The 15200-nt window shown below is 36.2% G+C and overlaps 1 protein-coding gene across 2 annotated transcripts in view; it reads right to left on the bottom strand.

The window, feature by feature from the left end:
- Nucleotides 1-15200, bottom strand: part of LOC134536799 (serine/threonine-protein phosphatase 4 regulatory subunit 1-like) — a 268113-nt gene that overhangs the window by 49435 nt on the left and 203478 nt on the right. For both annotated transcript variants that reach the window (XM_063376734.1, XM_063376735.1), the window contains 3 exons: nucleotides 7646-7752; nucleotides 6435-6577; nucleotides 5993-6139 (listed from right to left, as the gene is read on the bottom strand). In XM_063376734.1, coding sequence (XP_063232804.1) covers nucleotides 5993-6139; nucleotides 6435-6577; nucleotides 7646-7752 — 397 coding nt within the window. The remainder of the gene's footprint in view (nucleotides 1-5992; nucleotides 6140-6434; nucleotides 6578-7645; nucleotides 7753-15200) is intronic.

The raw sequence follows: 15200 nt of genomic DNA, 5'->3' as shown, positions 1-15200 counted from the left end.
AACGCATGTACGCCTCAAACGAAATAGTCGCTGGAAAACTATACTTTTTTCATTTAAAGAAACCTGTCAACTTTTTTAGAAAATAAATTTGGGATTAAACTCAAACCATCACCACCCCTTTCCCGGACCGATACCCCAACAACTGACCGAAACAAAAGTTACAAGAAAACTGTCCTAGCGATTCGGAAATAAATACGGTAGTGCCTACTAGAGGTGTAAAAGTAACGAAAAAATGTGTACCCTTATGTATTCGTTACTATTACAATTAGTACTCGTTACTATCGTTACGTTACTCGTTACTTCGGATACCGCATTAACATGCTATGTGTTATGTTGCAGCAACGAATCCAGTCGTATTGCGTACGCGTACAATATGACGTCGCGTAAATAATAATAAATAGAATATAAACAATTAACAATATTTGATAATTAATAGTTTTTTTAACCAAGAAACAATTAAATCTCATTAGAACGGCTTTTTAATATTATCTCTTAAGATAACAACCAAAAAAAAAAACGTGAAAATACGCGATTATAAAAACAAAAACATACATATTTCTAATTTGTAAAAAATACTTTTTTACGTTGTTCACGGCACAGATAACTAACGGAAGTTTGATGAAAGAAATAAAGGATGGGATTCTATTTTTAAAGCCACGCACTTAGGTGGCGACTGCAAGGCTGAAGAATGTGACGCGTCAACGGCAAGATGTCTAGTGGCGAGCGAGAGGGGTGGAGATAAAGCAGACAAATAACAAAAGCGCGCTTCAAGCGATCACGCCGTAAATACCTCAAAAATACCTCGTTATAACCGTGTTCTCGCTATTACCGTGCTCGCTATAACGAGATTCTACTGTACTGAAATTAATTATCAAATATCAAAATTAATTATTATGGACTGGAATTAACCCTCAAATTAATAATTAAGTATCTCAAGGAAATAAGTATTTTAAGGCTTTCCATGAAATTTAACCAAAGTAATTAATAACAATTCATAACAGATCTGAACAATTATACTTATCTACATATTAAATAATTATTATCCTTCACATATATATATATATATATATATATATATATATATATATATAAAATCCTCATTGTGCAATGCTACAGGGTTGTTTGAAACTGAGGCCCAAAAAGATATTGCGGAAAAATTAATGATTGGGTCATTATAGATGTAACCATTGACATAAAACTTATTTCCAATTCAGCAAATGCTGTGTTCCGTTGTTCAGGGGTCAAGTTTTTGCCTGCAAATCGTTGATCAAGAATATTTGCCAAATAATGTGGGTCACCTAACATATTGCGCCTTTTATTGAAAGCAGATTTCACTTGAGCTGGTTGACTTGATATCTCTTTCTCTAATTTGTTTCAAATTTCGACAGCTACAGAAATTGTCGTGCCATCTTGTTGGAAGCGATCTAAAGCTTTTGCGATTGGATCCAGTCTTGCCAGCCAATCCAATTAATTGTTAGCAATTTGAATATCGTTGACAATTCGGTAAATGTCACTATCAATTGCAACTCGATGATTTTGGCAAATATGACTAGAATTCCGCGATTTACGACGAATGATCGAACTGTATCCCGAATAGAGTTTCAGCATACGACAATGGGCATGACCAATTTTTTGCTTTTCTCTCCGCACATTTTTAAACGCAGAGAAAAGTCACCAACTCAATAGTTCAATAATTATATGATTAAACAAAACCGTGCTTAGAGTACCTAGTTGATTTTGCTTTATCTAAAAGAAGATGTTATGTTTTGTTTTTGTCTGATTTTAAGTACCTAAATAAAATATTAAAAACATTTTTTGATAATCTTAGTATGTTTATGTAACACATATACAAATAGTATTCATAAATAATACAATAAAATAATAATATGGCTTTCATACAAAATTGATGTATATCAAACTTCATATATATAATAAATATAAGATATTTTGATATTTATAATAAATATCCGATATTTTCGAACCCTTTTTTGTCACACACTTTCAACCCTCCATGCTGAAACAGGAATTAGTAGATTATCTTTCCAATTAACTAAACCTATCACAAGTCGGTGACAAAACCGTGCTTACAGTACTTGAAATATCTGAACAGAACTTTTCATTGTATCATTATTATTGCCAAGGAAAACCGATGAATCGGTTGAATATATGTATAGCATATTTTTTTAAATATCTCTTTTCTGTTCAATGCCGGGGGCGGGGTGGACGCTGTCAACTCACGTCACATCTTAGTTACATTTCCTATTGTACATATAACCAGCAAATTCAACATTCATTTATCAGTCCGAAATTTTTACATAAAATCTTATCAGTCTTGAATCTTCATATATAAGGGCCGGCTTCTTTTCAACACATCATAGCCTGGCTCTTTGAAAACATTTTCTGTTTAAAGGCATGACCTAAAAATTCATCATTTAATAAACAGTTATATTCTAAAAATACAAAAGTTATTTTATGCTTCTTAAATACTCAATAACGAAGTAAAATCGTTTCTGCACTTTGTCAATTACTTTCTTTGTAAAAAATATTAGAATAATCAAACACAAAAAAGAACTTACTCTTTCGTAACAAAATTTTTCTGACACGACTGACAGACTGACGCCATTAATGCCGGCTGTTGCCATTTATGGATTAGAACTCACCATTAGGAAGTATGTTTAAACTCTACTTCCACGCCACCTACATTTGGGAAGTAGAAATACAGTAACAAACGCTAAAAATTACTTAATAATATTAATTTTTTTAAACCATTTTTGTATTGCAATATATTATGAAAAAACATTTGATATATATCCTCGAACCCAGTTTGATATATATCGGATATAAATCAGGTATATATCTTGATATATAAACCCATTGATATGTATCCTCGAACCCTGTGACAAACAAAACTTTTTGACTTCTGATAGGTAGGTTTAGTTAGATATTGTTTTAAGAGAGGATGTTTTAAGAATACCAACTTTCATTGGGTTTTTTTTTACAAACTTGGTCATGTTTGGTATCAGCGTTCCTGTTGGCGCAGAACTTGTGCACATGTTGATCGTCAGATTGGTAGTTGGTATTGGAAGTTCTGATGACATGCAATTCACATGAATTGCGATTCACGCTGAGTCGGAAGTAGGTCACAAGTCATGTTGCTGTGGCCGGATGCATCCGGCGCTTCAGGGTGGCTTGATAACTTACTGTTGGAAGAATTTTTCACTGCCTGACAACAGGTTTTTCAACAGATATTTCATGCTTCTCTTGGTGTTCAGGTTTTGCTTGATATGAGAAAATTTTTGTTTACTTTCATAGGTTTCTGCTTTAGAGTCCATGAGGAAAGTTTTTAGAAATTGATTTTCATTCTTTAAATCGACTTTTTTCACCAAGTAATTTCACAATGCTGTCCAATTCTTCCATGTTTGAGAATTGAGGTTTGTAAACTTCAACTAAGGAGTGTTCATGTTTTCATCAGTTTTTGAAGATTTTTTTTTTACTGCAACCCAAACATGATCAGGTGAATGTCCCTCAATAGCTCAAGCTCACGAGTAAAAGCTTTAATAAGGAGTGGTCAAAAAAAAAACGAAAATCAGGCTGATATGAAATGATGAAATGATTTATACTACACAATTACAATAGAGAAACATATTAATTGCAGAGAAAGCTGAAGAAAAACACCCAACAGCTAGGAACTCACAGCCGCTACTCAATTCATGGCCGATATTTGATTTTAAAATGTATGCTAACATGATACAATTTATACATGTTTCATGTGTGTCACTAGTACTGTGAATAAATTCATAAATTTCCCAAATTGTAGCATTTATTCATCAAAAGAATAACCATGTCAATAGAACTACCTTATCATTAAAAACCATCTATCAGTGAAACAAAAAATTTAATTAATTACTGGGTATTAACGTCTCCGAGGTGCTAATTTAGATTAAAAATATAATTTTACCTCATTTACTATATAATACTACTAATATGAATAAAATCTTTTGTAAATTTGTAAGCTAAATTGCCTTACACATTCCTTTTTGATGTATCAGATACTGTTTGCTTATATTAACTGTTTGTTTGTTTTCAAACCAACACTTCAATCCTTTCTTTACCAGTATACTTCGAAATGAAAAACTTGATATAGAACTAGATAGAAACTCCCACTAGATATGATGTTAAGACAGGGCTAAACTACTAGTTAAGACAGGGCTAAACTACTACTAGCGCCGTTAGTTCGCAAGTCGCTGCACGCTTCATTAAGCAGACGAAGAGTGAAGGGAATTTGACAGACCTATCTTACCTGTGTGAGAGAGCTAAATATTTAAAAATTAGCCACAGCTTGCAGTGCAGATGTATTATTTTAAATTTTAGCTTAAAGGACAACACAACCTAGTTTTGGACCCTTGTTGAAAACACCATGTGTGGCCTAGTGTTAACGATTGCATCATCTGAAGCTGTTCACGTGAAATAATCAGTAATTTAATTTCCACAGTAACATTATGAATCATGTTCATTAATACCATAATATAGCAGTGTAAAAAAGACTTGGAAAAATATGATTTATGCCAAACTGTTCCAATAGTCATCCAGGAAAGATACTTCCAAATAGTAATTATAACTAAACATAACAATGAGATAGTTGGGTATTTTTCTCAAGGGTGCTTGAGACACTACTTTAAAAAACACAGTTAGTTATTACGATTAACAATTAAGTGTGTTGGAGTGTTTTCTCAACATGAAAAAAGTGTCAATTTACATACCATCGGTGAAAGTTTGGCTGAACAGCAATCAGCAATACTTAAGTGGCTAGGGAAAAAGTGTCGTAAATGCCTTAATTAGAAGGGTTGTCCACCAGGCAGACAAAGTGGGGATGCTCATACTGTGGGTATCACCAGATTCCACAAAAAAACAAGCTCAGTGATAAACACAAAACATTCACATGTAACAAAGTGCTCATACATAAAAAACATTAATGACATTATTTCAATTTATTTTCTTAACTATGAGAGACAAATTGTTTTTTCAAGTACCTATAGATTTCCCTTAAAATGTATAACAAGACAGTTTCAAACAAGCAATGTTTATTTGATTTTGGTACATATTTTGGTGACTTTAAAAAAGTTAACAAATTCTTACCCTTCTTCAGGAACCTTTCATGACAAAAAACATTTCACATTATTATTATAATTATTATTAATAATAAATATTACAATGCATGGGGTAGCATAAACCACACGCCCACTTCCTGAAGTTGCTCATGGCCACATAGCAGTTTGTGGAGCTGAAGAACTGGCAGCACGATGCTAGGCTGATCCATGCTCCGAGCTCATCAAAGTGGCTGTGATATGAGTAGCAAACACAACATTTCACAACCAAATTGATGGCCCGGCCCATGATCAAAATCCCGGTGACCAAATCTGAGAGCAGGAATGGGCGCAACTTTCTGCTCATCAAAGCTGGCTGTGATAGGAACCAATAACACTATGACAAACCAGTTTTGATGCCAGAACACTGCACCGAGCAAGGCGTGATGCAGGCGTCGCCACTGCCGGGAACGGGAAGGGCAAGAAGCCACATGAAAGACAAGGTAGTGAGATGCGATCACGAAACATCTCACTACCCATGTCTTTCACTTGACAACCAGCATGCCACAATTTTAGATCCTGCAACACAAACCTACCACAAACCAACCAACTTTCAAGAGTACACACCCCAATGCTGTCCGAACATATGCCGCGCTTCCACAGAACACCATTGCACGACTCAAAATAGTGTTCCAGCTTAACTGTTTCTGATTATCACTTCTGTTGTAAAGCGCACAAGACTTGACTTAGAAACATAACCTTTGAAGCATTTATTCCAATGAAGAAAACATCCAACTAACAATAAGTTATATATCCTATTCCAAAATCAGTATAATGCAGAAACCAATTTAAGACTTAATAAAAAAAAAAACAACTGTAATATGATGAAGGAGTCAAAAATTACTTACAGTAACTGCACAACTGTGTAGTTCAACCAAACTGTCCAACTCTGTGAGCGTCAGGATCATTGGACACACTCTCTCTTCCACAGCTTGCATGTCAATAAGGCCTTGCTCCATTAGAACCATTAATGCTTCTTGGGACCACTTACGAACCTGGACCAACAAATAACACTCCATTTAGACACATTATCAAAATTTTCCAAAAAATATATATATATTTTTTTTTGTTAAATGCCCTGCTCAAATTTTTAAACTAATGAATTTTAGTGCCAAAAAAACATCCCCCCCCCCCAGGCCCACATTTCAATTCTGTATAGTAAAACAAAACAAAAATTACTTTAGTCAGATTTCGCAATAACTAAATGTGCAAGACAGCAAAACATGATAATACACGATTGAGCTGAAAAGCTCTCCGGCTGGAGTACATGGCTAAGGCAAATGTAATTACATGGTTGTCTGAATCTGCCAGGTTCCTGACGACCAGAGGCAGGATGTCATCCACCACCAGCGACTGCAGTCTGTGCTTGTCCTCATGACACAGCATGGCTATGTTGGGCAGGTGCTCCATCAGCTCTGACCGCACAGCCGCCTCTGCACAAACAACACACACTCGTTACAACAGCTGCAGCATGCCTCCATGCACAGCATTCACAACACCTGAAACCAGTACAACTGGCTGTCCATAAAGTTAGGCACAAAAAAATGGGTTAAAAACCACATTTTGCTTACTTTCAATAAATATACAAGCAAGTTGGTGAAAACCCAGAATACCGCATGAAGAATATAAGTGGTACGAACATTCTTACATAACTGTGAATATTGATGACAAAATGGATAACACTTTAACCTTTGAGCAGCAGTAACAAATTTTGGTCATTATTTATCGTATTGTAGCCATTTTATTTTTTTAAGAATATTGTTTAGACACAAAATTTGATTAGAATATTTTATTTTATTTTGTTTTGTCTTTGGATTTCAACAAATATCTTAATAGGAAAATATGGAAAACTCTTGCTAATTAGCATTGGTAGAAACACTTTACTACATTGCTTCCTAGCTATTTTTCACTCCATGCCAATAGATGCCAAAAATCTAACTAGTCCCACACACTTTAAAACACCTATTATACAAAAATGTAGGTACACTCCACGCCACCAGGTTCACTGGCATCACCTGTCTCGCCTATTTCTTGCCAGGAGGGCCAAATTAAATTTTCTATACAGTTTTAGTCAAATTGGAATTCAAATATTTTGTTAATTTCATATGTGGTTCAAAAATATCCTTTTATCTACAGAACTGCAGTAAAATAATATTTTAGTAGGTTTGGTAACCTGTGATAAGGAATTAGTATAAAAATCTGGAAATCATTCAAGTTGGCTGAAGGGCAACTATAATGTGATGGCAATCTGCAAAATGAATGCATGGTTTTTATGTAGAGGTCCATTGTCGGATTTGAAAAATCTATAGTATTAGAGCCTGTTTCAGAATTCACAGTATGTCATTGCCATGGAATGAATGCAATGCTAGTGAGAAAGATGAATGTATGAAACGCACAAGGAAAGCGGAGTGATGAGAGGACCTTGCACAGCATGAACAAGAATGCAGAGTAAAGATCAAGTATGTTAAATGAATTGAGCGGGAAATCACGACAGAACTGACCTTGGTCGTTTGCGAGCCTGGCCACAGTAGCCATAACATCGGCCACTTCCTGGCGACAGTCGGCCACCACCCGCAGGGTGTCCAACAGCAACCGACAGCCCATCTGCCTGCAACACAAAACCACAGGGCCGTTACTACAGACACATCACTTTAAAACCTTTAATTGAGTGTTTGAATACAACTTAAAATTTTGAACTCATTAAACAGGATAGGGTTAAATTATGTTCATACAGGATAGGGCTATATTATGTTCATACATCATTCAGGTGCAAAACCTACTAAATAGGACAACTTCAATAAGCGGGAACTTCTTAGTAGATTTTACTGTATAACATATACGGCAAAATTAAATGCACAATCTCTGCCTGGCACGTAAAGTGCACAACTCCAATCTAAAAGCCTCAAATGCAACCATTTAGAGTTTCCAAAATTACTGTTACAATTGAATTAAATAATTTATCAATTGTTTGAAATTTGGTTGACAAAAAAATTAATGAAAGCATTATTATTTTCCAGTACCCGTTAATAGTTTGGAACCACTACAAACTTTAAAAAATATTTTCCTGGCCTCAAAACCTTTTGGTATAATCTTTTGAAATTTTTTTTTCTATCAAAATGCAGTCTTATAAATTTAAATTACCAAAATCACCTTTACTGGTAAAAATTAATACATAACTTTCCTTTAGCCACTAATAATTTCTAATTATTTAAAAAAAATCAACTGATCCATTTGGTTGTGTGGTGGCTGTAGAATACTGTTGCATGAAATGGACTACATAAGGTTTTCTTATCTATGAATGTACCTGTATACTGTATTTTTCTCATGTTGTATACCATATACCTAAGAGGTCCAAGATAAGAAAAAATCTTTAAAAATTATATATTGCCACATTAAATACTTTTAAGTTTTAAATTTTTCTGTAAGTTTTTGATAATGCACATAGAGCATACGTACAAAGCTAATATCAATACAATACATATTTATGGAAGTGGCCTCACTTTACAAAATTGTAAACTTCTGTAGTCTGGTGTAGTCTGGGGTGTATGAGCAGTGGAAAGTTAAGTGGTAAGAAATATAATACCGAAGTGCACGACGGACTACATCAAGAATGTTTTTAATACCTATGTATTTTTTTTTTATTTCAGTCAAAAAAATGTCTGAAAAACTTTTAACACTAATGTTAAAAATAAGGCACAGGGTTGGGAATGAGTTGGAACCCTCCAACATTCTTTCCATTTCACAGGAATGTGAGGCAGAGGTGGAACGAAGGCCTAATCCATATTCTGGCAAGCTACGGTATATGATTTGTTAGTTTCAAAGTAAATTAATGATTTAAAAATTAACAACTAAAGACCTAATTGCTAAAATAATTTTTTTAATCAAACAGTACAGCATATATGTTGAGTCATACGGCTCTGAAATTGTACAACATTAATTAGTATAGAGGGTGGATATATATGATCATCTGTAAAGACATAAGGTGTATTTGTCAGCAGTCCTGTAATGTATTCCCTGCAATTATTGGTAATGAATGTCACGTAATTCTCAAGTCTACAGGGCCGTTCCGGCCAGCGCTGAAGCAGTCTCTCCCACGCCCGGGTGCAAAGCTCCAGGGCACGCCAACATGCTTACGGAGCAGAAGTTATCAATTCGAATCCCGGGCAAGGTTTCAACAGGAACAGCAGATGTTTCCAATCAGCCAAATGATGCAAGTAAAACAATGAATTTGGGCTTCCTCGCAGACCAGCGCGATCTGGCTGCGCTGTTGGAAATTACAGTTACGTACTGTCGATGTAAGCGTCGAAGGGAAAATCTTCACAGCCTCGAGAAAAACGAACATCCACGCATTTATCATCGCCATGATTTACAATTATACACAACTAGGACGACACGCTGAAACTACACGAGCAAACCGTGCGTGTAATAAATGTTCTCTCTTTCGAAGCATTCGTGTAACAGCAATAATAATGTGAAAAAATTGAAATATTGTATTTTAGCAACGCATTCTAAAAAAAACCAAAACGAATTTTACACGCCAAACGCAACGCTTATTCATCATGGGAAGTGCTGGTATGTTAATACCGTAGAAACAAGGAATGCTTCGAATTGATGTGATACAACCACGATTATAAAACTAGCAGAGAAAACGGGTGTTGATTAAAAACGACACGCCACAACAGGTGGGTGTTTCACTTCAATTGGAGTTCAACTGTTTCAGCTTCACAAACTAAGTGACGGGCCACGGTAGACGCTAGCGGAAGGGTCTTCGAGAGCGAGGCCGTGACGTCAGAAGAGGATTGATCCGGCTAGCGGGCGAGGACGTTGTAATTACTCATTCACAAGAGTGCATATCCAGGGGAAGGGCGCCCGGCACTGTTGCGATTGGCGCTCGTAAGAGGTGCAGCAAGAATCCATTGGTCGATAACCTTGTAGTAATCCACGCCCCTCCCCGGACCAGGCCGCGCCCACCACACTCGCGGAAAAGATGGCCGAGAGCGGCGCGCGTAGGAACTTCCCCTCCTCGGGCGCTAGAGAAGGGAGACGCGCGCCATTTTGACTCGCCGGGCCTAGCGCAGTTGAGGCTCGCGATCTGTGGCGGCTGTGCGGGGCGTACAGCACCGCTGATTGTTCCATGTTCACAAGCAACAACTGTACCTAGATCTCCGTTCCCACGTGTGGCATTACCAACCTCGCAATAGTAACGCTCAGTTCAATGAGAATATAGTATACAGTTACCAAATCAAAATATATCACGAAAAAAAAAGTTGAGTTGCGCATTTTTTTTTGTTGAACCACAAAAATAAAAATTTTGAACATTGTAGTGACAACTACCGGTTTTAAAAAGTATTCACCACCTGGAAAAAAAAAAGTGTTCCGATTATTTATCTGTTTTGGTTGAGTACGAATAACAATCCAACGTTCTGTGATCACATGCTACTTATATCCCTCCCTATTTTAAATGGCACGGTTGTGTTTTCACATCAGATTGCTGCTTCACACGTGTCTGATACGATTAATAACACTTAACGAGTAGAATAAGACCGGCTAAGCTTTGAATTAAATTAAATTTCGTGTCGTAGTGCAAACTTCCTGTATATTGCACGATAACACTATCACCCCCCCTCCCCCCAACAATTTCAAGAAAATCCCAGCAGTCACGTAATTTTTGATAAGCAAGGACAAATCTTGCCAAACGGTACGAGAAGCGAGGTGGTATAGCAAGCAGGCCCAGAATCTGTGGTTTGCTTCGAGGCCAGTATTCACTGTTCGTATCGACAGCTATATATTTACATACATTTCTTTTTTTCAAAACGACACTTGTCTGTCCTTCACGTGTTCATGAAAATGTATATGTGCAACACAGCTTGATGGTGCGTTTTAAGTATACCGAAGGCATGTATTTTTCGTGAAAAGCAATTGTTCCCCTGTAATTGGCGGTCTGCACGAGAAGCCAATGCCTTATTGGGCCGGGTCATTCAGGATGCGTTTGCTTCCGCGATGGATAACTAACTGGTGTGCCAACAGTAGTAGTCATCTGAAAACAATCCAGTCAACCACGAAGCACAGATTATGCTACACAGTTTAACACACAGGTGTTCTGCGAATCCTATCGCGAAAAACGTGACCCATATGAACGCAAAAACAAATTAATGTGTATAAACTTAAATGTTATTTGCTTGAAAATAGAAATGGAAACAGAATTTTTTTTTAACGTCAGTTAAAAAATAACGCATCTAGTTCACGTTTGTTAACCTACTCAGGGTATTCTTATTTATTGCGCTAGCGGCAATTGCAACCTTTATCTTGTTGCATCGCACACTAACTAATCTCGAGTTGTCATGAAGAGCTCTGTTCACTAAATATTGAGGAATCTATTGTAATGTATGTAAATTGCTTTAACGGGAGAAAAAACAATATATATTTTTAAGACAATCGCTACGTCTATCACGGACAGTCATTTATTTTTATTAACGTCCTAGAAATTCAACGTCTACAAAAAAATAAAGTCAACTGTATGCACACACTTTATTCTTTAATAAAATATAGGAGCTATGAATTTGTGGAACAAATTTACGAGCACGGGTGACAATTTCTGCAAAATCCAAAAAAAAAAAAAAAAAAAAAATTGTGCAATTACGACAGTCGCGCTGTGGCATTAGCTGTACAAGGATCACTAGAGGACTCACTTTTCAGTGACGTCAAAAGGAGTTTCAAGAAACTATTCATTCCAAACATGGAGCTCCACTCTCTTCGATGGAAAACGATTGTACCTCTCAACTCAAATGTACTGTATTTAATGAATTTGAGTAATATTAAAAAAAAATTAAATTACAAAACAAAGATTAAACTAATTTCCTTTTTAAGTCATAACATAAAACTGTTAAGGTTTCTTAGTTTAGTGGCTGGTTTATATGAGCGAAGTATATATCGCATGAGAACTGCGAACGTTTTGAAGAAACTTAACTTGTTAAAAAAATTTTTAACTCAAAGAGAGATATTTCTATTGAAGCATTAAGTTAGTGTTGTCACATTTAGGTATTTAATGAAATTAACTTAATGTTTATTTCAGCCAATAAATAAATTTACAATTTGATAAAAGTATTTATTATACATCTAATATTTCAAATAATTATCAGTTTTTTGGAACTTTCTTTTCTTAGTAAACTATTAACATTAAAATGTACCTCGCGTTGACAGTCCCATTGTTTGCTGGTGAGCCAAAGGTCAGGGACCCTTGTTCGATTCGCGGACGGAGATTTGTTCACATGTATGCAATTTCCTAACTAGTTCTGAGCCTTAGCGTCGCCCCTTCAACCCTACACCGCAGGATCACCTAGCTATAAACACCCCAAACCTTTCCTGCGTTTCCCCTGTTTCCCTGTCCAAATAATTTTGAAAGCAAACATTTATATTTTAACTAAAAATACCTACTGAAACACATTTCAACCACACACAGCATGCGAAACTGACAACGAAATCGTATACACAGTTTCACTGTTATCATTTACATCAATGCTTTGCAACCAACACTTCCGCCTGTAATTAAGCACTATATTTTATCAGACTTTGAAACAATGCATTGCTTGTTATCAGAAGACTGCCAACTAATTGTACTTCAGATCATTCATTCAATAACACACAGTTGATTGATAGTTTCATACATTCAATTAATTATGAAAGAGTTTTCGATTACATAAAATGTGATTGGAAATTATACTAGCTTGAAGAAAATAAAACGCACTAAAGGAATCTCCCAAACTCTTACTTAGCAAATCCTCCGAGTTAACAATGTCTTAAGTCTGTATGGAAAAGTCACATATATTACAATACAAATAACTATCAAAATTAATTTCAACAAATACATGTAACATGGATAACCGACTACATTGTTCTCCTGATCATTTTAGTTTATTTTCATGAACATTACGTAACTCTACTAGTTTGAAAAGGAAAACAGAAAAATTTGTTCAGCAATCTTTTAAATAATTATACATTTTGATAGTTTTGATGTGAATAACCTATTCTTTTACTATGCTTCATATTAACATAGAGTCGCTCATATCACTTAGGTTTAATAAGCGTAGGTATAACACAATAAGGTTATTAGCAGTAAATGAATTTGACATTTACATTCGGTTTTAAAACATTAAGGTACAACTTACAATGAAAAATTATTTGCACCTTTCTGATTCCCAGTTGCCCCTGTCTGCGGAACGCCTGCGTATTTCCCTGTAGATTACGTGTATCTGTGTGAAAGTTATGTAGGCATACACAAAAAAAATGTGAACGGGTCTTTCAGTACTCGCCAGTGATCTATATACGTCTAACCTCGGTAACGAGCAAAATCACTTATGATACGAAACTCTTGACACCGAATTCTTAAAAATAACGCTGAGTATGATAAATATACGAAAAGTATTCATTTTAGGGAAAAAAAGTAAAAAAAAAAAAATCCCATATTTAAAACATAACATAATTCTGTTGAAAAGATAGTAGTTTGGATTTCTCAAAGCTATCCGAACAAAAGTACCGTACGTGTCGCATGTAAATGCCTCCACGCTGAACATGCAACATTTCCCCTAGACATAAATCATCATCGCCTGCGTTGTAGGCGCATTAAGGGTGAATTTTTAGTATGCACCAGAAATAAATTGAAATAAACGCGCATTACACAATGGAAATTTGACAGATTTTAAGTCCAAAGCGCATGAATGCAGAAACTGCTATAGCCACGAGCCGTGTGGCAACATGCACCCCTGCAAGTTTAGCGAATATCGGGCGATATATTGAGCGTACTGGTACCAAAGTAAACGTAGCTAACCTGGAATACATTTTGTAAATATGAACAGTCATAAGACAAAATAATTTAACTTAAAAATACCTATAATTTATTAGCCAGGAAAATTGTGTTAGGACGAACATGGCGTCAAAATGAATAAACATTTTGTTGCATTACGAACGTGGCTCTTTCAGATATTTTTCTAATTAAAACTTGAAGACCAATGGATCCCGGCTTTGGCCCATCTTGTTAAAATTTACTACTACTAACAGTTAATACTATAAAGTTTCTGCACACGTTGGAAGTTAACCTTCTGTGGCATTATTAAAATAAAAACCTGAAACATTTTAAAACATATTAACGACTGGAATTCAGTCTGTAAATACTTCGTACAAAAAACTATTTTACTGTTTATTGCATGTTATAATAGTGTTCTAAAATTTCAAGTGGTGATATTTGAACCGTCCCATCAGCAAGCGGGCGTTCTACCACTGAGCTAAACCAGGACGAACTGATAGTGTAATATTTTCTAACATATCTTAAAACTTGAAGACTACTTTTATTGACTATGATTATTTTACTTCGCCAAATAAATTCCTGGTAGTTTCACTGACATAACGTTACATTTGGCACAACAATACGTTTAGCATGTACCCTAATGTTCACGAAATTGACTATATAAGGGTTTACGTTGCTACACGAGGATCCGCCATCTTTGTTCCATTTTCACTAAAAAAAAAAAAATCCTCCTACCAAATGCCGTGCACCGAGAGCTAAGGATACAACATGACAGCGCAGTCGACAAAGAGGCGGTCGCGACGCCAGACGGACGGCGGGTATGAATGGAGGGAGGGCGGCATGCGTGTGGCCTCGGGGATCAAGGTCAGGCCGGCCCGCGGCTGCGCGCGCACCTCGTCTCCTGCGCCGAAAACAAAGCCGTTATCTCGCCCGCGCTGCGAGCGCCTTCTGCGGCCTCCTGTAGCCTCCTGTATCTGCCGTCACCCGCCACACCACATTTCCACAGTGCGACAGCAACGTGCTCCCTCCCTTCAGGCCTGGATGTGGCGATACGCGCGCCAAAACAACAGGGCAAACAGTTGAATAACTCACATTTCAAAATCAGAGATGCATCATTTGCTTCTTCGGCTGCAGGCATTACATATCAGCCTCAAAACAGAACTAACCCACTTTGGATTTTAGATTCAAAATGAAAATCCAAACTATTTTTAAACCAATCCATGGTGCTTTTTTAATTTCCCTTGGTTTTTTTTCTT

The sequence above is a fragment of the Bacillus rossius genome, chromosome 11, assembly GCF_032445375.1.
Source record: "Bacillus rossius redtenbacheri isolate Brsri chromosome 11, Brsri_v3, whole genome shotgun sequence".
In the NCBI taxonomy this organism is placed as follows: Eukaryota; Metazoa; Arthropoda; class Insecta; order Phasmatodea; family Bacillidae; genus Bacillus; species Bacillus rossius.
This window is presented reverse-complemented; position numbering and strand designations above follow the sequence as displayed.